Below are 21,340 nucleotides of genomic sequence, written 5' to 3' on the forward strand. Positions count from 1 at the left end.
GATCACATGAGGCCTAAGATCATAGCCTACAATTCTACCTCTCTACCCTAAACCCATAGTCCTTACCTTCATCTCCCCCATATTCATGGCCAGCTTGATTATCAGTTTTACTGAAAATATGTTCTCTGCCTTTCCACTTCAGTGTCTTTACACATGGCCTGCTTCCTCTGGGATTCTGTCCCTTTCACATGAACACCTGTTTAAACCACACACTTCCTTTAAGGCCCAGGTAAAAGCTTTCTTATCCCCAAACCTACCCTATGCCCCCAGGTCTCACTGGTTTAATCTTTTCTTACCTAAAATTCCTATTTTCTCTTAAAGTTCTTATTTCATTTCGACAGTTATTTATTTAACTGGCTCATCTCCCCTCCTATACCATTAAAGAGGTCAAAAGTAACACTGGTAGAAATACACAATTTTCATGGCTTCTATAAACGTTTTTCTCTTTAAAACAACAGAGGGATATATTTAACTATGGAAATCATTTAGAAATCAACTAGCATTGCCTTAGCCCAAAACTATGGGGCAAAGCCCCCATTTCAGTCCAGGCCGATCTCTCTGGCCCAGTAATGCTCCTTGTTTCTTTCCCCTTTGTTTTCCTTCCCAATCTTTCCCCACGGGCCATTTCTCTCACTCAGGATCTTTATACCTTCTATTTTTTCTGGTTGCATTCTGGGCTCTCAGAGCCACCTAGCTTTGGCATGGAATGCCGACATCCAGGTTGCAGACAATTTTGGTCTGGTCAAGAGTCAAACAATTCCTTTCTCTGTGCTATCTAAAAGACAAAGAGAATTCAATCAAACTCAACATATCATTCTGTTGTGTTTAAGAGTTTCCATTTTGAATTCCAGAAACATTTGCTATTCGCCTTTTACATGAAGAGTATTGACACTTGGGAATACAAAGAAGAATGTCAAGCATGGCCTTTAAGGGCCTTTACAGCCAAATGAGTGACAAAGACTATTATAATAATAGTTAGAAATCAGGAAGAAGTGATGTCCTACAGGAGTATGAACTTAGGGCTATAGGATTAGGAAAGCTGAACTGTTACTGGTAAAACCATTGGCAAAATCGAAATTCATGTCTAGTTCTAGGTCATTCACAATCTCCCTTCTCCACAATGCCACATGCTTTAGTTTCAGCAACACACAGCAGTGAATTTTCAGTTTAGTTATGTTAACTTTGAAGAAATATATAACACATTGCACATGTTCTTCCTCTTCAGGAGATCAAATTAAACATCATTCAAAATGCAAATTTTTCCATAAGCCATTTATTTTCCCCAGGGCAACCTCTACTCAGTGGTGGGCTTTCTCCTCAAATACCCTGACTCTCTCATTCGTCCAGGGTAGCTCTCTCCTGCCCTTGTTTAATGAGGTGCAGTATAACTTGAGCTAAATAAATTAGGCAATTTTTAATAACAAGAATAGTCTGATAATTTAATGAACATTTAAAGTAGGAACTCTTCAATATTTTTGCTAAGCCCATTAATTCAATAAACATTTGCTATATCACACTAAGATAATTTTGTTACACTTCATTTTAAAAATTAACTAAACTTAGATACAAATGCAATCAAACAGAACCAGTAGAAACCAATCTCACTTTGGACTCTTTCTGACTTCATGGTTCTTTTGATCCTTAACTCTTCCCAGCATTATACTTTTAGAGAGAATATTTGAACTATATATGTAGATATATGGCTTATAAAGTCTATGTTTGCCTCTGCAAAAAAAGTGAGGATTTAAAGATGGAACACACGTCATTACTTTCACCAACTCTTCTACTTCCTTCCATTTACAGATAACAATTTGGAAAAGAAGCTTGTTTACACTCGGCCTAGGTAGCGTGACATGCTAACTATTCTCACTCAGGAAGAAGATGGAGTTAACACTAAAGATCTGGAGCATCTGTGAGTCTAGGATCCTGCATCAATAACCCAGGGAGAAATGGCTATCAAGTCCTAAACTCTAACTTAGCGTGTAGGTTCAAGATATAAGCAGAGAGATAATGCAGCCTAATGGAAAGAAAAGATCCCTAAGAGTATGACTTAGTTTCTTCCTCCTTCCTCCCTGCTCTCCCCTTCCCCATCCCCTCTCCCCTCTCCCTTCCCCTTGCTCCATTCTCCCTCTTCCTTTCTTCCTCTTCCTCCTCCTCCTTCATCTTTCCTCCTCCTCCTCCTTCTTTTTCTTCCTCCACTTCTGTTCCTCCTCCTTCTTGCAAAAAACACTGGAGTAACTGCTTGTCATCACCACCTGTGTCATCGTGAGGAATCCAGAGATCTGCATGTTAATAATTATCTTGTGCTACCCTTTGCTGACTTTCTTCTACACCTATGATTTCAATAATAGAAGAGGTTTCCAAGATAGAAAGATTACAAGCCAAGAACCTTATCTCTCTTGGCCTCATGTGAACTGTCATCAAATATCCTGCTGTTAATTAGCAAAGGTTATTTTATTCCATTATCTCTGCTTCTCTCTTGCATAAAGTAAGAGAAAATGCTATAAGCCCACTTAAACAGTCTCATTGCTCCTCTAAGCGTTGACATCAAGGGAAGGTCTTAGTGTACTACTTTCTTGACACCTTATTCTCACACCCAAATGACTTTATTGACTTTAAAACCAATTTCTAAAGACAGGTGAAAGATATTTTCCAGTCTTTCAAATGATGGTGGAATATCTTCTCCAATTGCCCCTTAAGATATCAGCTCAGAATATAAATTACTTTATTTCATAACTCAAAAACTTCCTGGATAATCAGATACATTTGCACATGGGATATGATAACTCATGATAATTTTCTTAGCATACTAATGTTTTTACTAGCTTAAATACAGTCAGTATGAGATTTCCTTTCTGTTTAAAAACCTACAGTAAGGGGAAAAAAGGCTGCAGCAGCACATATCCATGTTCTCAAAAACAAAGTCTTACTCCAGAATAGCATAGAAGGCCTAACTTTCCACTGTCATTGTCACTTTCTTTTACCCTGAGCTCTCTTCACACCAGTGCACAGGCTGCTACTGAACACAAACCTCTCCATTTCTTTTCATGTGTTCTCCCACACCTTAGAACATGCTTATGGACTCTCCAAGCTCCTTTTAAATATCACCTCAATGAAGATTACTATTGGGCATCAATAAATGGATTAAACCATGTTAGATATGTAATCGTCAAAACACTTAAGTCACTGTAGCATACGTATTCAACAGTTCAATTATTACTACAACTAAAAGCCCATAAATTACTGGGGGACACCCTTATGACACATGCACTTCAGTGCATAGACTAACTCATAACAGGCACATAATTTTTTTAAACAAATAAATGTTTGTCATGTAATTTTACTCACCAAATCAACATATTCAAAATCAAACTTATGAACTAGAAGACTGATACATTTATGTGGTTTACCACATTTCCTTCAAAGTCAGAATTAAAACCCAGAACCCGAAATATATTAAGTTTCCATATACTACTCATGATATGGTTTGGCTGTGTCCCCACCCAAATCTCATCCTGAATTGTAGCTCCCAGAATTCCCACATGATGTGGGAAGGACCCGTGGGAGATAATTGAATCACGGGGGTGTTTGCCCCATACTGTTCTCATGGTAGTGAATAAGTCTCATGAGATCTGATGCTTTTATCAGGGGACACTCCTTTTGCTTGGCTCTCATTCTTTCTTGTCTGCTGCCATGTAAGATGGGCCTTTCCCCTTCTGCCATGATTGTGAGGCCTCCCTAGTCATGGGGAACTGTGAGTTCATTAAACCTCTTTTTCTTTATTAATTATCCAGTCTCAGGTATGCCTTTATCAGCGGCATGGAAATGGACTAATGCAACTTAGCATTCCAAATGTGTGCCCTTATGTGGTCATGTACTCTTAATGCCAACTCTGAGGCCAGAATGAAGACAATCTTATTCGTGCAGAGGGGGCAACTAATGCATTTAACAATTCATAGCTAAACTGTGTTGCATTTTTAATACGATATCAGTAGAAAATCTGAAATATATATATTTTAGAAAAATCAGGCAATGTTCTGCTCCACTACAACCACACCAAAAATTTTTCTGGATTTTTAAGTATAGTTTATTGCTTTAATAAATTTTGTTTCACCATATGAATATATGGCATATCTACTTCTATGCCACTTAAATTTATATTTGTTGATATCCTAGTCTCTAGGCCACATTGCCATACATGGAATAAATTTGCCCTGGTCTTTATTAGATTTTGAAAGTGCATTCCTTGGTTCATGTTTTACTTTCTGAGAAAGGACTGTTGAATGCAAACTGAGTGGCTTTAATTTTATTTGAGAAAAGGCAAGAAGAAAGTAGTCTTACCAAATTCAAGCTTTTATTTTGCAGGTAAGCATCACTTGTGCTGCTGCTTCTGATTTATAAAAGAGAAACACTATTCTCTTTAAAACAACAAGTGTTACGCAAAATCATAAATAGTTCTCCACATTTTCATTCCCAATTCTATTGGCTTGGCTAATATTACTGGTAATACATACATTGATTGTTAAAGCACTATTTTGGCTGCATTTAAAACACCACATGAACAATGAACAACAGTATCAACTAAATATGCTATAGGTGTTATTATACTCTTGCGGCAAACATCATGAATTGAGGTTCAATGAGGAATGAGATATCACCAAAAATAAGTCATCAACAAGACCATATCAATGTCAGGATTTAGCTTCAGCATCCAGCCTAGGCCAAGAGATTTGGAGACCCTTGGGAGGGGATTAGCATTTTTTAAAATTATTATTATTATGGCATCTAGAAATTATATGCATTCTATTACATGAAGGATCCATGGAAATGAAGTTTGTTTTTCCCCCCAAGATTGTAAATTCCTCTAAAATCAGGTGCTTGGAATCAGAGCTGCTAAATCACCAGTAGATGATGGGGTTTTGTATGGAAGAAAAGTTAAGCAATCACAGTCACACTCCAGAGTGAATAGAGAAAGAGTATCCTTGAGTCTAGGGGAAAATTAACCTTCTGGGGATGTCAATAGTGACTCACAAAGGAATTTCCAAAGTCAATACTACTAAAATGCTTTCTCCCTCCAAAGTATGAATATCTAACATAACAACAATAACATTAATAATTTGATGTTCACAGAAACTGAAATGCTAAAAATGTATCCAATTTTGGCCTTTATTATTGAGTTGACAGATTAAAAATATTTATATTCTGCTTACTTCACTGGGCAAATACTCACAGGTTCCTAACAATAAAAATTCAGTTGTTCCTTTGTGTTTAATGGGGTCCAAGAAGAAATTCTCATTCCAGATTTGTCAAGGTACATCTATAAATGATAACAGTAAGAAGTGAAAGCATTTATAAGAAAGGAAAGTAATGGGCGAACAACCCTGCCGGTTCACTTCCACACAAGAGCAAAATAAAACCTTTGATAACAACTACTAAGGTAAGCAGTAAGCTATACAGTGCCTTTATGGCAGCTGTGCTGTGTTATCCAGCATAGTTTTACTTGCTATATTCAGCTCTGCACAGGAGTATACGGTTGTGTTACACATCTATGTATTTATATCCAGGTCCCACATCCAGCCTCTCCCCCTGAGAACAGGACTATCAGACTTACAGCTTTCTAGGTACTTTCTGTTTTCATGTGAACACAGATATTAATTTCCAAGTGTGCTTTGGCCTCAGACATTTTCCTCCTCTTTAGATGCTTGGAGTAGATTGTACTAAGGCTTGATAGACCGCTCACTCTGCAATTAACACGCCTTCTCTATTCCACCCACCCCCCCACACTATGTAAGCATCTAATTTCCAATTCTAGAAGACCAGGCTTCCACTTTCCTCCTAATTATAATCTTCCTGCCCAGTTAGTTTCCATTCAAAAAGCTAGAAGGACTAAGCCTGAAGAAACTTTAGCACATGTACCCTAAAACCTAAAGTATAATAATAAAAAGAAAAAGAAAAAAAAAAGAAATACGTGATCCATAAGAAAAGCTATTTTTACAAAAGAAACTTTAGAAAGATGAAAATGTCAATGGCAGATTAAAAGTTGAAGCTGAAAAATAGGTAGGTCATAATGCATCAGCTCTATACAAGTTTTATTTATATGTTGATCCCTGAAGACCCTCCAACAGTAGACGGTAGTCAAAGAAAAGAAGAGAGGAGCTGGAATGGAAAGATCACCAAGGTTTGAAAAACTAACATGGAGCTTTTTCATCTAAATTCTGTTTCTACAAATTCAGAGGAGTAACTATAGTCATGCTTTGCCCTGAAATAAAAAGTGTTTAAGCTGTAATTTTCCAAAGTGAAATTAGAGAAGGAAGAAAGTCAATCATTATTTTCAAAAACAGCTGTAGCCCTGTCAATGTGGCTTTTTAGCACCAATTGTTGACGCGAAATGCTAAGCAGTCTGTAAGAACCATCCCATCAGGCACCTTGTCTGAGGCTATGGTCACAGATGCCTATGAACTCTGCAAAGCTATGTCACACAAAAAAAGACATCTAGCATGACAAGCTTTACAGAATTAAATGGATGCATTACCGTAGCAAGAAAATTTGCATCTTGCGTTCCCAACCAAAGCCCACAGTGGAAATGTGTCCTCGTACCTGGCAAGCCCAAGGAAACACTCCCACCTTTTCCACTTCTGCAGGGAGTACTGCTTGGGTTCTCCAATGTGGTTAGAACAGGCCACAAATTCTTCTAGAGTGGAAGCTTCCTTGTCTAATCATGACTTCTCAACCAATTGACTTACATAAATCCGAGCAAGTGTCTCAGTCTCTAAATATTATCACTATCCACACTCTGAAACAAATGCACTGTTGCTGGGTTATACCCACCAATTAGAGAGCTTATTATGGAGGAAGCTACTGTTTTCTCCTCTTCCTTCTGTTTCTTCAGAAAAAATAAAACTCGGCGACAAAACCCTGGATCCTTGACATTTGAAAGGAATATGGTTTTAGAAATTTCCACATTCAAAAATTCACACACATAAAAATTCCTTCGAGCAAAAAATTTAAAATGAAAGAATGCTATTCATTCATTATTGACTCATTCCTGGCATATCAGACCCTTAGCTTGTAGCATTTATCTGTGCTACACACCCTAACTACATTTTCTCCTTTAACTTTCACAGTGACTCTTGGGAGACATATTATCTTTGCTACTATTTTTAACTATCCCAAGTGTTACAAGTGGAAGAACTTAGGGGTGGCTTACAAATGGTCAACAAAATAAATATTAAATTTGTGAATGCTAAGTGTCAGTTATTTCAAGAAGAATACTTGGAGAGTTGGAGAGCTTTTCCTTCCAACCAGCAGCGCACCATCTGTCCCGGAACTGGCTGCCTACCTTCCTTGGCCCTCAGTGCGGCAGCTGCTGGTACACTCTGGGCACAGTACACCTCCCGGGTCTGGATCCCACCGCCACACACGGGTCCCGTCACATGCCAGTGGGGATCCTGCTGCTCGAGGAGGAGAGAGACTTGGCATTCTTTCCATTCAGAAGTTCTCCAGGAATACCTGTTTGGTTTGGTTTATTTAAAAGAAGAAGAAGAAGTAAGAAAAATATACAACTCTGAGGAAAACTTAAATCATGACATCAAGAGGCATAATATCTCTTTCTAGGACCAAATCTTTGCCTGTGGATAAAGAAGTATACTAGCTTAGAATTACTAAATCCCTTTTATTTCCTAGGAAAAAAAAACATCCAGCAGCCCATCATGAAAATAGAACAGGATGACTGGACTAAAGGAATGTGATACGGATAAACAGTGAGTGTGTCTCAGCCTTGAAGCTGGAAGAGAGTGAGGGAATAGAGAGAGGAGTTGGAAACCGAATGAGCCTAATTCTTGATAGCTGAACTTGTCATGGGGTTTCACTTCACAGACTTTCAGATGACTTTGTGTGAAAGTTGGCTTTTCTTTCTTAATAGGACAGTGTGTGAATGTGTAAAGTCGTAAATATATTATTTTACATACAGCTATCTCCAACTTTTCAATCTTCTTGATATAAGAAACTCTTTACCCATTTGACTTCATGTCATTCACATAAAAGTATATGTTTTAAAAATGAGTTAATACCATGCCACTATATATAACTGATTAATACTTTTTTACATATGCAGCCATACTGTTATATAAACTGATATAGGAATATGTCTCCCTAGTTTATAACTGGTTAATACTCAGATACACACATACACCCCCACAAATAAGGGGGGAAACACAATGGAGTTTGTATACAATGTACAGAAAACAAAAGAACTATCACACTACTACATTCATACCTGGAGAATTATTTTAGACAGAATTTCCTTTTGTGGATTATTACCGCATTCTTTAAGCCCACAGCATTAATATAACCTTGCGGCATTCGTAAAAACAATGAGAGACTCATTAAATTCTGAACAATAAACAAAGCCTAAGTAACATTCACATATCTGCTGTCCCATTTCATATTTAAAGAAAAATTTATCAGCTTTGTGATTGTTTAAAAGAAAAAAGAGGAAAAACCAGCCATAAAAGTAATCATATGTCACCAAGATCCTGGCTTTACGAAAACTAGAGTAAAACTGAAATCAAGTAACAGATGTCAAAATAAGAAAGCAAATCTCCAAGAAACCTCATAGTGACAAATCCCTAACAATGAATGTCATCATTCTAAAAAGCCTGAAAGCTAAGAATCAGCTGAGAATCATTAGTCTTTTGAAAAGCCCATCATAGAAAAAGGATTTGGACAGTCCTCTGGGATTTGTTGTAACATGAGTTTTTCTCCCTCAGCCTCACTACTTAATTTTCACTTTTTTTTCCCTAGGCTTATGAATTAGTCACTCAGGCAGACAAGAGTTTGGAATGCAGAGTTCAGTTCCTTCCTATCCTAGGTGAATATAAATAACAATATATTTCTGGCCGGGCACAGTGGCTCATGCCTGTAATCCCAGCACTTTGGGAGGCCAAGGCGGGTGGATCACCTGAGGTCGGGAGTTCGAGACCAGCCTGGCCAACATGGAGAAACCCCATCTCTACTAAAAATCCCAAATTAGCCGGGTGTGGTGGCACATGCCCGTAATCCCAGCTACTCGGGAGGCTGAGGCAGAAGAATCACTTGAACCCAGGAGGCGGAGGTTGCAGTGAGCCAAGATCGCACCATTGCACTCCAGCCTGGGCAACGAGAGCAAAACTCCGAAAGAAAAAACAAACAAACAAAAAAAACCACACATAAAAAATCCCCACAAAACAATATATTTCTAATTCCTGGGTATGAGAAATAAAGAGAAGTTCATTTCTTCACAGGGATAGTTCTTTTCCAGAGCCAGGGCTCTGAAATCCTTTCTCCTCACAGAGAGTCAGTCCTTACCCTATTCTTCAGGGCCACCTCAGCAGAAGGCTTGTTTCTCAGATTTCCAGTTTCAGGGCACAGATAAATCTTTCATCCAGGGCAAAATAAAATGGGGTATGAGAAGGTTGGGGTGGATGATTACCAAGATCTCATTTCAAACTCTCTTCTTCCAAGGGTTCCCCAAAAGAAGAACTTTCTGGCCTGAACAAGGGGATCAGATACAGCCACTGACTCAGGACTTCTATGATATAGTTAACAAAGAAGACACGCAAAAAGAGGGTAGTGTGGTACAGATGACAAGTATGCTTTGGAGTCCAACCAGCTTGGTTTGAATCAGAATTTCACCACTTTCTGGTTAGTGACTTGGGTCCAATTTTGTTTTCCTACCTGTACAAGGGAGATAATAATACCAAACATTGAGCCTGACATATAATAAACGTTCAATAAGTGTCCATTCCCTTTCTTCTTGCATCCTTCTACATGTGCCTTTTGCCCATTGCTGATGTGGAAAACGCACACACACACACACACACACACACACGTACATTAACATTTTATTTATGAGGATTTCATTGATTTCTTCAAAAGTCTTAATATTAGAGATCCACAGTTGCCATGGTCTAAGTTCCAGCAACCACAGTTCAACAAAGAGCGAAAAAGAAACAAAAGTTTAGATTATAGTAATTTTTTTGCTTGTTTGAAAGAAATGGGGCATTCTGTATAAATTGCTTTTGCAATTAATTTAACATGACCCTACAAGAATTAGCAATGGAGAAATTTGGGAAGTTATTATGAAGAAAAATGAAAACAAGAGTTTAATGACTATATCTGTATATAAAGTAACAAAAAACTCGTTGGTAGCTCATTAACCAAAAACACCCGAGTTCCATTCACTGGCAAATGATAAATCCTTTAGCGAAGACATTTATCACTATTGCTATTTTTTTTCTTTTACCACCTCAGAGAAAATATCAACCTAGCAAGAGGGAGAGGAAAAACCACACCAATAAACGACCTCTATATTTCTTTTTTAAAAAATATGGGTCTTTTCATAGTCTTTGCTCAACCTTTTTTCTTTATTTTTTTCAAAAGCCCTATCTATGTTTAGTCACAAATCATCCCGGCAGCCATGAAAACTGAACATCCTGAGCTGCTCCAACCACAGAAAGTGTCGCTAGGATCTGACAGAATAACAAATCAAAGGACCCCACTCAGCTAAACGTTACTCCCTTTCTCCTTTGGAAGTTGTTACAGCAAGAGTCCTCCAGCCTCCAGAAAACTCAGCTTTCTGATGCCTGGAACACTCTCTTTAATGGCTAAGCCCATGTCAAAGACCAGACCTTTTCAACCTCCCATCTCCCAACTCTGGTGCCTTTCAAAGCAGCCTCATTTGGCCCTCCTGGTTAAAAGGGAATGTGGGGAGTTGCAAAGGCCAGCGTCCTACCTCCTTTGAGACAGAACTTCGAAATTGGCTATGGAAATGCCTCAAGTAGAGTAAATGGCCATGGAATTAAAGAAATGTCAGTTTCCATAGCCCCTTATCAACGTGAGAGTGTGAATCAGTGTGCTTTTTTCAAAGTGTCTGTCTAAACAGAATAAACAAGGCATCAATTTGGTTGGACTACTAGGGTATCAGGGCAGATCCTCCAAGTAGTACAAACAACAGTATTTTCTGCCTGCTTACTCTATACCAGGCACTGCACTAACGAACTTAGGGGCATTACTTCATTTAATCCTCCCAACAACCCTATGAAGAAAATCTTATTTCTCCTTTTACAGATGGGAGAATTGGCATAAAGAGTAAGCAACTCTTCCAAGGTCACATGAGTGAAAGCAGGGTTCAAAGCAAGGTTTGTCTGATTCTAAAGCATATCTTCATAATAAAATGACACTATGGCAGATTAAAACGGTAAATGGCAAACCCATTTACTCAATCAGATAGTCCAGAAAGCTCAATCAAGTAGTACAGAATGCAATTTCAGTAGACAATGGGTAGCTACCTGTCCGGCCATTACAAGGACAAGTCAATGTTGATCTTGGTCTGAGGAAGTGTGTTCTGGGTGTAAACAAAAATATAATCTGCTGACCAATAATATTTCACCCTGCCAAAATAACTTTTCTTCTAATCTCAAATACAAGTACAGTTCGAGAATATATTATAATCAATCATTTTATAATGAGAGCCCTGTGGTCACCTAGGGATGCATTCCAGCTCTTTCGGGAGATAGTCAGGTCTCAATTGATGACAGAGATATGTTATGAAAAAATGTGTCGTTGGGCAATTTCATCCTTTTGCAAACATCATAGAGTGTACTTACACAAACCTAGATGGTGTAGCCTACTACATACCTAGGCTATATGGTATATATTTCTCCTAGGCTAGAAACCTGTACAGCATGTCAATTTACTAAATACTGTGGGCAACTATAACACAATGGCAAGTATGTGTGTATCTAAACATGTCTAAACATAAACAACATACAGTAAAAATAAAGTATTATAATCTTATGGGACCATCGTATACGCAGCGCATGGCCCACCATTGACAGAAATGTTATGGAGTGCATGGCTGTAATTGCAAGTTAAAAGAGAAATAAAACATAAGTAAAGGAATCTCTAATTGTGTAAATTCAAATTCCTACTAAAAGATGCAAAAGATAACTTTTTGAAGAAGAATGTCTTTTCAAGGCCCCAAAATCAAATTCCCAACATTGCTCCCTGCTCATTCTAAATGTTAGGGAAACCTGCCCTCCATTTATGTAAAAACAGCTTTGATGTCCCTACTTTGAGTGAGAGAGCACATTGTCAGCCACTTTGAACCCCAAACCTCTGAGAAAGGGAATGCTAATAACTCAAATACTGGATGCACAGGAAGAATAACTCCTACAAGAACATTTTAGTTAAGATAAAGATATGTATGGAAGACCGAAGCCTGAAAAGTGCTAAAAAGCAGGCTTGACTAGAAAAAGAAATAGGCCTGTCCAAACAGTAAGTGAATCACTTACTCATCCATGCATTCACTTATCCTTTCTTTCAACAAGTAATTGTTGAGCCACAGCTAAGCACCATGGACAACAGAGACACAGCAGTGAGACAGAGAAAGCCCCTGACCTCGGGAAGGTGGGATAGACAGACATAAATGTATCAATACATGGCATGACACCAGTTACCGGGCGGGGAGAGAGAGATGGACGAGGAGAGATATTTCAGTGCCATGACGAGGGAAATCCTCAGAGTCCTGAATAAAATGAGGGAGTGAGCATAAGGATGGTGGGCAAGTGGTGTTCTGGGCAGGGGAAAGGGCAGCCTGTTCAAAGTCCCCAGGGAGGCAGAGTGCCCAGCACCATCTAGAAATAGCACAGAAGCCAGTGTGGTTAAGACAGGTGGGTCAAGGGGAGAATAGTAGAGACAGGACATAAAGAATAGTCAAGAGCCACGTTATGTGGAACCTCATAGGCCAGAGCAGGTGTCCCTAACACCCACGCCACAGACCAGTACTGGTCAGCGGCCTGTTAGGAACCAGGTCTCACAGCAGGAGGTGAGTAGCAGGTGAGCCAGTGAAGCTTCATCTGTATTTACAGCCACTCCCCATCACTCACATTGCCACCTGAGCTCTGCCTCCTGTTAGATCAGCAGCAGCATTAGATTCTCACAGGAGTGCAAACTCTATCGTGAACCGCACAAGAGAGGGATCTAGGTTGTGCGCTCCTTATGAGAATCTCATGCCTGAGGATCCATCACTGTCTCCCATCACCACCCCCAGATGGGACTGTCTAGTTGCAGGAAAACAAGCTCAGCTCTCCTACTGATTTTACATTATGGTGAGTTATATAATTATTTCATTATAATGTGATGATAGAAATAACATGCAAAATAAATAAAAGTAATGCACTTGAATCATCCTGAAACCATCCCCCGTCCCAGTTCATGGAAAAATTATCTTCCACAAAACTGGTCACTGGTACCAGAAAGCTTGATCACTGGGCCAGAGGATAGATTGTGAGTGTTATTCCAAATATGCTGGAAAATCATTGGACAATTTTGGCAAGAATGGTAACATGATGATGTGATTTTAATTTTTTAAGGATCACCTGGCTACTGAGGGAAGTAATAGGCTGTGGGAGCCAGGGAGGTAGAAGAAATTATACATCTGAAGATCTTTGCCAGTCTAGGAGAAAGAATGGTGGCTTCCACTGCAGCAGTCATAGTGAATGTAGTGCAAAGAGATCAGATCCGGGATATATTTTGAAGGTGGAGAAAACCTTCTAATGGATTAGACCTGGAATGAGAGAGAGAGGAGTGATGGATGATTCCAAGTTTGTTTTTGACCCACGTATTAGCAGCAAAATTTCCTGGCACTGAATTCTTAGGTAAGACACCTCAGGAAAGGGAACAAAATCACAAATATTAAGGACACCACGTATTATAGCTGTGCAATTTCATTTTTCTTCATTTACCTCCTAGCATCTGTCTTCTGAACTTTTTTTCCCCCATGCCTGATACTCATTGCCCAATTTCTCTATGTTTAGTTTATAATTTAAGTCTACTCAGAAAACGGTTCACCAGTTTATCTGCATGAGTAGAAACAGTTAAGATTTAATATGTTATCATTCTCAAAAGGTAGATGCAGCTTAAAATGACAAATCAAAATTAATCAAAGAAAGGACTCTCCTGTAACTGTGGAAACACACGTCCTCATAAAGAGATAGAGGACACAAACTTTGGATGAGAGAAGCTGAGTCTAGACCTTAGAATTAAACAACTCAAGTGGCTGGCTCCACTTCCTGAGAGTGATGCTGTCCCACCTAAGGAATCGCATAATTAAAATATTTTCTAAATTGAGGGAGGAAAGGGGGACAAAAGAAGGAAGGAATTTATAGCTGTGAAGCAATAAGTAGAGGCATTCTAAACTAGCAAAGCCAAAATTAGAAAAGTAGGCACATTTAAGAAACTATTCTTAAAATAGAACCAGGACCATCACAGCTTGACAGCAACCTCTGTCTTTTGAAATCTAAACTTTATCACTTTCATAAAGGCTTGGAATTCATTAAGTGTGGGTTTCTTTGCTCCTTCTTCTAAAAGCTGAGATTTAAAGCAGAACAACACAAAATATAATTTTAAGTGATTTAATGATGACAGATTGAAAGAATAATTGCATTAGTTAATGGTCATGTTTTGACTGAGCACATATAGATTTGCAAACATTCTTGGAATTGAAACCCTAGTGCAAGGTATTCAAATTAAATGCATGTGTATATTAAAAATCAGTGTGCTGCAGCATGACTAATTTATGATAATGTCTGTTGTCCTTTTAAAGCTGTAAACGCATTTAGAAAAGAATTAACTTGTCATTTTTTGCTGAACAGATGACTAAAATAAAGGGAAGTGATCAAGCTTTATACATTTTATGCTCCAGTAATTTTTTATTGGATAAAGTTGGACTATTGATTATGGAAAGCTACTGTGAAGTGCAAAGCTCTTTGCTCTTCAGCAAATGACTTTGCCAGCCAAACTCCACACATGTATTATTAATAGACTTCTATTGCCATGTACAGCACTTAGCAGTACGTTAACTTTCTTACACTAACTGGGGAGCAAATCTTCCATCCAGGAGGTCTTTAAGTGGCACAATGGGGACTCATGACATAACACCTCAGTAATAGACGAATCCAATAAAAAGGCAAGAGTCTCCTATTGAAACAATTCCAGATTCTTTGAAATCTATTGTTTCTTTTCTAAAACAGTATCTGGAGGCTCCAGGTCATGACTCCTCTACTTTTGTTATTAGTAGTATACTTTACATTCTGGGATACATGTGCAGAACGTGCAGGTTTGTTACATAGACGTGCAGGTTTGTTACATAGGGATACACGTGCGGTGGTGGTTTGCTGCACCTATCAACCCATCATCTATGTTACGTATTTCTCCTAATGCTATCCCTCCCTTAGCCCTCCGCCCAATGACAGGCCCCAGTGTGTGACGTTCCCCTCCCTGTGTCCATGTGTTCTCAATGTTCAACTCCCACTTTGAGTGAGAACATGCAGTGTTTGTTTTTCTGTTCCTGTGTTAGTTTGCTGAGAATGATGGTTTCTAGCTTCATCCAAGTCCCTGCAAAGGACAGGAACTCATCCTTTTTTATGGCTGCATAGTATTCCATGTTGTATATGTGCTACATTTTGTTTATTTGGTCTGTTGATGGGCATTTGGGTTGGTTCCAAGCCTTTGTTATTGTGAATAGTGCTGCAATAAACATATGTGTGCCTGTGTCTTTATAGTAGAATGATTTATAATCCTTAGGGTATATACCCAGTAATGGGATTGCTGGGTCAAATGGTATTTCTGGTTCTAGATCCTTGAGGAATCGCCACACTGACTTCCACAACGGTTTAGCTAATTTACACTCCTACCAACAGTGTAAAAGCATTCATCTTTCTCCACATCCTCTCCAGCATCTGTTGTTTCCTGACTTTTAATCGATCGCCATTCTAACTGGCTTGAGATGGTATCTCATTGTGGTTTTCATTTGCATTTCTCTAATGACCAGTGATGATGAGCTTTTGCTCATACGTTTCTTGGCCACATAAATGTCTTCTTTTGAGAAGTGTCTGTTCATATCCTTTGCCCACTTTTTAATGGGGTTGTTTTCTTCCTGTAAATTTGTTTAAGTTCCTTGTAGATTCTATAAATTAGTCCTTTGTCAAATGGATAGATAGAAAAATTTTCTCCCATTCTGTAGGTTTCCTGTTCACTCTAATGATAGTTTCTTTTGCTGTGCAGAAACTCTTTAGCTTAATTAGATCCCATTTGTCAATTTTGGCTTTTGTTGCCATTGCTTTTGGTGTTTTAGTCATGAAGTCTTTGCTCATGCCTATGTCCTGAATGGTATCGCCTAGGTTTTCTTCTAGGGTGTTATAGTTTTAGGTCTTATGTTTAAGTCTTTAATCCATCTTGAGTTAATTTTTGTATAAGGTGTAAGGAAGGGGTCCAGTTTCAGTTTTCTGCATATGGCTAGCCAGTTTTCCCAACACCATTTATTAAATAGGGAATCCTTTCCCCATTGCTCATTTGTGTCAGGTTTGTCAAACATCAGATGATTGTAGATGTGTGGCGTTATTTCTGAGGTCTGTGTTCTGTTCCATTGGTCTATATATCTGTTTTGGTACCAGTAACATGCTATTTTGGTTACTGTAGCCTCGTAGTATAGTTTGAAGTCAGGTAGCTTGATTCCTCCAGCTTTGTTCTTTTTGCTTGGGATATCTCCTGGCTATATGGGGTCTTTTTTGGTTCCACATGAAATTTAAAGTAGTTTTTTCTAATTCTGTGAAGAAAGTCAATGGTACCTTGATGGGGATAGCATTGAATCTATAAATTACTTTGGGCAGTATGGCCATTTTCATGATATTGATCTTCCTATCCAGGAGCATGGAATGTTTTTCCATTTCTTTGTGTCCTCTCTTATTTCCTTGAGCAGTGGTTTGTAGTTCTCCTTGAAGAGGTCCTTCACATCCATTGTAAGTTGTATTTTCCTAGGTATTTTATTCTCTTTGTAGCAACTGTGAATGGGAGTTCAGTCATGATTTGGCTGTTTGTTTGTTATTGGTGTATAGGAATCCTTGTGATTTTTGCACATTGATTTTGTATCCTGAGACTGCTGAAGTTGCTTATCGGCTTAAGGAGATTTGGAGCTGAGACAATGGGGTTTTCTAAATATACAGTCATGTCATCTGCAAACAGAGACAATTTGACTTCCTCTCTTCCTATTTGAATACTCTTCATTCCTTTCTCTTGCCTGATTGCCCTGGCCAGAACTCCCAATATTATGTTGAATAGGAGTGGTAAGAGAGGGGATCCTTGTCTTGTGCAGGTTTTCAAAGGGAATGCTTCCATTTTTTTGCTCGTTCAGTATGATATTGGCTGTGGGTTTGTAATAAATAGCTCTTATTATTTTGAGATATGTTCCATCAATACCTAGTTTATTGAGTTTTTAGCATGAAGCGGTGTTGAATTTTATCGAAGGGCTTTTCTGCATCTATCTAGATAATTATGTGGTTTTTGTCATTGGTTCTGTTTATGTGATGGATTACGTTTATTGATTTGCATACACTGAATCTGCCTTGCATCCCTGGGATGAAGCTGATTTGATCATGGTGAATAAACTTTTTGCTGTGCTGCTGAATTCGGTTTGCCAGTACTTTATTGAGGACTTTTGCATCAATACATCAGGTATATTGGCCTGAAATTTTTTGTTGTTGTTGTGTCTCTGCCAGGTTGTTGTAACAGGATGATGCTGGCCTCATAAAATGTGTTAGGGAGGATTCCCTCTTTTTCTATTGTTTGGAATAGTTTCAGAAGGAATGCTGCCAGCTCCTCTTTGAACCTCTGGTAGAATTTGGCTGTGAGTCCGTTTGGTCCTGCAATTTTTTTGGTTGGTAGGCTATTAATTATTGCCTCAATTTCAGAACTTGTCATTGGTCTATTCAGGGATTTGACTTCTTCCTGGTTTAGTCTTGGGAGGGTGTAAGTGTCCAGGAATTTATCCATTTCTTCTAGATTTTTTGGTTTATTTGCGTAGAGATGTTTATAGTATTCTCTGGTTGTAGTTTGTATTTCTATGGGATCAGTGGTGATATCCCCTTTATCATTTTTATTGTGTCTATTTGATTCTTCTCTCTTTTCTTATTAGTCTGGCAAGCCGTCTATCATTTTGTTAATCTTTTCAAAAAACCAGCTCCTGGATTCATTGATTTTTTTGAAGGGTTTTTCATGTCTCTATCTCCTTCAGTTCTGCTCTGATCTTAGTTATTTCTTGTCTTCTGTTAGCTTTTGAATTTGTTTGCTCGTGCTTCTCTAGTTCTTTTACTTGTGATGTTAGGGTGTCGATTTTAGATCTTTCCTACTTTCTCCTGTCTGCATTTAGTGCTATACATATCCCTCTAAATAGTGCTTTAGCTGTGTCCTAGAGATTCTTGTATGTTCTGTTTTGTTCTCATTGGTTTCAAAGAACTTATTTATTTCAGCCTTAATTTCATTATTTACCCAGTAGTCATTCTGGAGCAGGTTGTTCAGCTTCCATGTACTTGTGCAGTTTTGAAAGAGTTTCTTATCCTGAGTTCTAATTTGATTGCACTGTGGTCTGAGAGACTGTTTGTTATGATTTCTGTTCTTTTACATTTGCTGAGGAGTGTTTTACTTCCAATGGCATGGTCAATCTTAGAATAAGTGTGATGTGGTGCTGAGAAGAATGTATATTCTGTTGATTTGGAGTGGAGAGTTCTGTAGATGTCTATTAGGTCTGCTTGGTTCAGAGCTGAGTTCAAGTCCTAAATATCCTTGTTAATTTTCTGTCTCATTGATCTGATATTGACAGTGGAGTGTTAAAGTCTCCCACTATTATTGTGTGGGAGTCTAAAGTCTCTTTGTAGGTCTCTAAGTACTTGGTTTATGAATCTGGGTTCTCCTGTGTTAAGTGCATATATATTTACAACAGTTAGCTCGTCTTGTTGCATTTATCCCTTTACCATTATGTAATGCCCTTCTTTGACTTTTTTTTTAGTCTTTGTTGGTTTAAAGTCTGTTTTATCAGAAAATAGGATTGCAACCCCTGCTTTTTTTTTTCTTTCCATTTGCTTGGTAAATATTCCTCCATCCATTTATTTTGAGCCTATGTGTGTCTGCATGTGAGATGGGTCTCCTGAATACAACACACCGATGGGTATTGACTCTATCTAATTTGCCAGTCTGTGTCTTTTAATTGGGGCATTTAGCCTATTTACATTTAAGGTTAATATGGTTATGTATGAACTTGATCCTGTCATTATGATGCTAGCTGGTTATTTTGCCCATTAGTTGATGCAGTTTCTTCATAGTGTCAATGGTCTGTACAACTTGGTATGTTTTTGCATTGGCTGGTATCAGATTTTCGTCTCCATATTTAGTGCTTCCTTCAGGAGCTCTTGTAAGGCAGGCCTGGTGGTGACAAAATCTCTCAGCATTTGCTTGTCTGTAAAGGATTTTATTTCTCCCTCACTTATGAAGCTTAGTTTAGCTGGATATGAAATTCTGGGTTGAAAATTCTTTTAAAAATGTTGAATATTGGCCCCTACTCTCTTCTAGCTTGTAGGGTTTCTGAAGAGAGATCCACTGTCCGTCTGATCAGCTTCCCTTTGTGGGTAACCAGACCTTTCTCTCCGGCCACCCTCAACATTTTTTCCTTCATTTCAACCTTGGTGAATCTGACAATTTTGTGTCTTGGGGTTGCTCTTTTTGAGGAGTATTTTTGTGGTGTTCTCTGTATTTCCTGAATTTGAATGTTGGTCTGTCTTGTTAGGTTGGGGAAGTTCTCCTGGATAATATCCTGAAGAGTGTTTTCCAACTTGGTTGCATTCTCCCCGTCACTTTCAGATACACCAATCAAATGTAGGTTTGGTCTTTTCACATAGATCCATGTTTCTTGGAGGCTTTGTTCTTTCCTTTTCATGCTTCTTCTCTAATCTTGTCTTCATGCTTTATTTCATTACGTTGATCTTCAATCTCTGATATCCTTTCTTCCCCTTGATCAATTCAGCTATTGATACTTGTGTATGCTTCACGAAGTTCTCATGCTGTGTTTTTCAGATCCATCAGGTCATTTATATTCTTCTCTAAACTGGTTATTCTAGTTAGCAATTCCTTTAAACTTTTAGGTTCTTAGCTTCCTTGCATTCGGTTAGAACATGCTCCTTTAGCCGGGAGGAGTTTGTTATTACCCATCTTCTGAAGCCTACTTCTGTCAATTCGTCAAATTCATTCTCCATCCAGTTTTGTTCCCCTGCTGGCGAGGAGTTGTGATCCGTTGCAGAAGAGGCATTCTGGTTTTTGGAATTTTCGGCCTTTTTGCACTAGTTTTGCCTCATCTTCGTAGACTTATCTAACTTTGGTCTTCGATATTGGTGACTTTCTGATGGGGTTTTTGTGTGGACGTCTTTTTTGTTGTTGATGCTATTCCTTTTTGTTTGTTAGTTTTCCTAACAGTCAGGACCCTCTGCTGCAGGTGTTCTGGAGTTTGCTGGAGGTCCACTTCAGGCTCTGTTTGCCTGGGTATCTCCAGCAGAGGCTGCAGAACAGCAGATTGCTGCCTGTTCCTTCCTCTGGAAGCTTCATCCCAGAGGAGCACCCACCAGATGCCAGTTGGAGCTCTTCTGTATGAAATGTCTGTCAACTCCTGCAGGGAGGTGTCTCCAAGTCAGGAGGCATGGGGGTCAGGGACCCACTTGAGGAGACAGTCTGTCCCTTAGCAGAGCTTGAGTGCTGTGCCGGGAGATCAGCTGCTCTCTTCAGAGCCTACAGGCAAGAATGGTTAAGTCTGCTAAAGCTGTGACCGCAACCGCGCCTTCCCCCAGGTGCTCTGTCCTAGGGAGACAGGAGTTTCATCTATAAGCCCCTGACTGGGGCTGCTGCCTTTCTTTCAGAGATGCCCTGCCCAGAGAGGAGAAATCTAGACAGGCAGTCTGGCTACAGCAGCTTTGTGGCACGGTGGTGGGCTCCACCCAGTTTGAACTTCCCAGCGGCTTTGTTTACACTGTGAGGGGAAAACCACCTACTCAAGCCTCAGTAATGGCGGACACTCCTCCCACCACCAAGCTTGAGCATCCCAGGTGGACTTCAGACTGCTGTGCTGGCAGCAAGAATTTCAAGCCAGTGGATCTTAGCTTGCTGGGTTCCATGGGGGTGGGATCCGCTGAGCTAGACCACTTGGCTCCCCGCCTTCAGCCCCCTTTCCAGGATAGTGAATGGTTCTGTCTCGCTGGCGTTCCAGATGCCACTGGGATATGAAAATAAACTCCTGCTAGCTCTACTTCTAAATAGCTGGAGAGAAGCTTCTTAAGCAAGTTTTGAAAAGCTTCCTTAGAGAATCTGTTAATTTATCTGACAACCATTTATTAAATACCCACTATGTGAAGAGTGTTCGGTGCTATGATAGAAAATCAATGGAAGGCCGGCACAGTGGCTCATGCCTGTAATCCCAGGACTTTGG

At 39.2% G+C, this 21,340-nt stretch overlaps 1 protein-coding gene across 1 annotated transcript in view; it reads right to left on the reverse strand.

Moving 5' to 3' along the window:
* The window catches only part of THSD7B (thrombospondin type 1 domain containing 7B), a 904,397-nt gene that overhangs the window by 542,527 nt on the left and 340,530 nt on the right, over positions 1-21,340 (reverse strand). The window contains exon 5 of the mRNA XM_030801337.1: positions 7,340-7,509. Coding sequence (XP_030657197.1) covers positions 7,340-7,509 — 170 coding nt within the window. The remainder of the gene's footprint in view (positions 1-7,339; positions 7,510-21,340) is intronic.

This window comes from Nomascus leucogenys, chromosome 20, assembly GCF_006542625.1.
Source record: "Nomascus leucogenys isolate Asia chromosome 20, Asia_NLE_v1, whole genome shotgun sequence".
NCBI lineage: Eukaryota > Metazoa > Chordata > Mammalia > Primates > Hylobatidae > Nomascus > Nomascus leucogenys.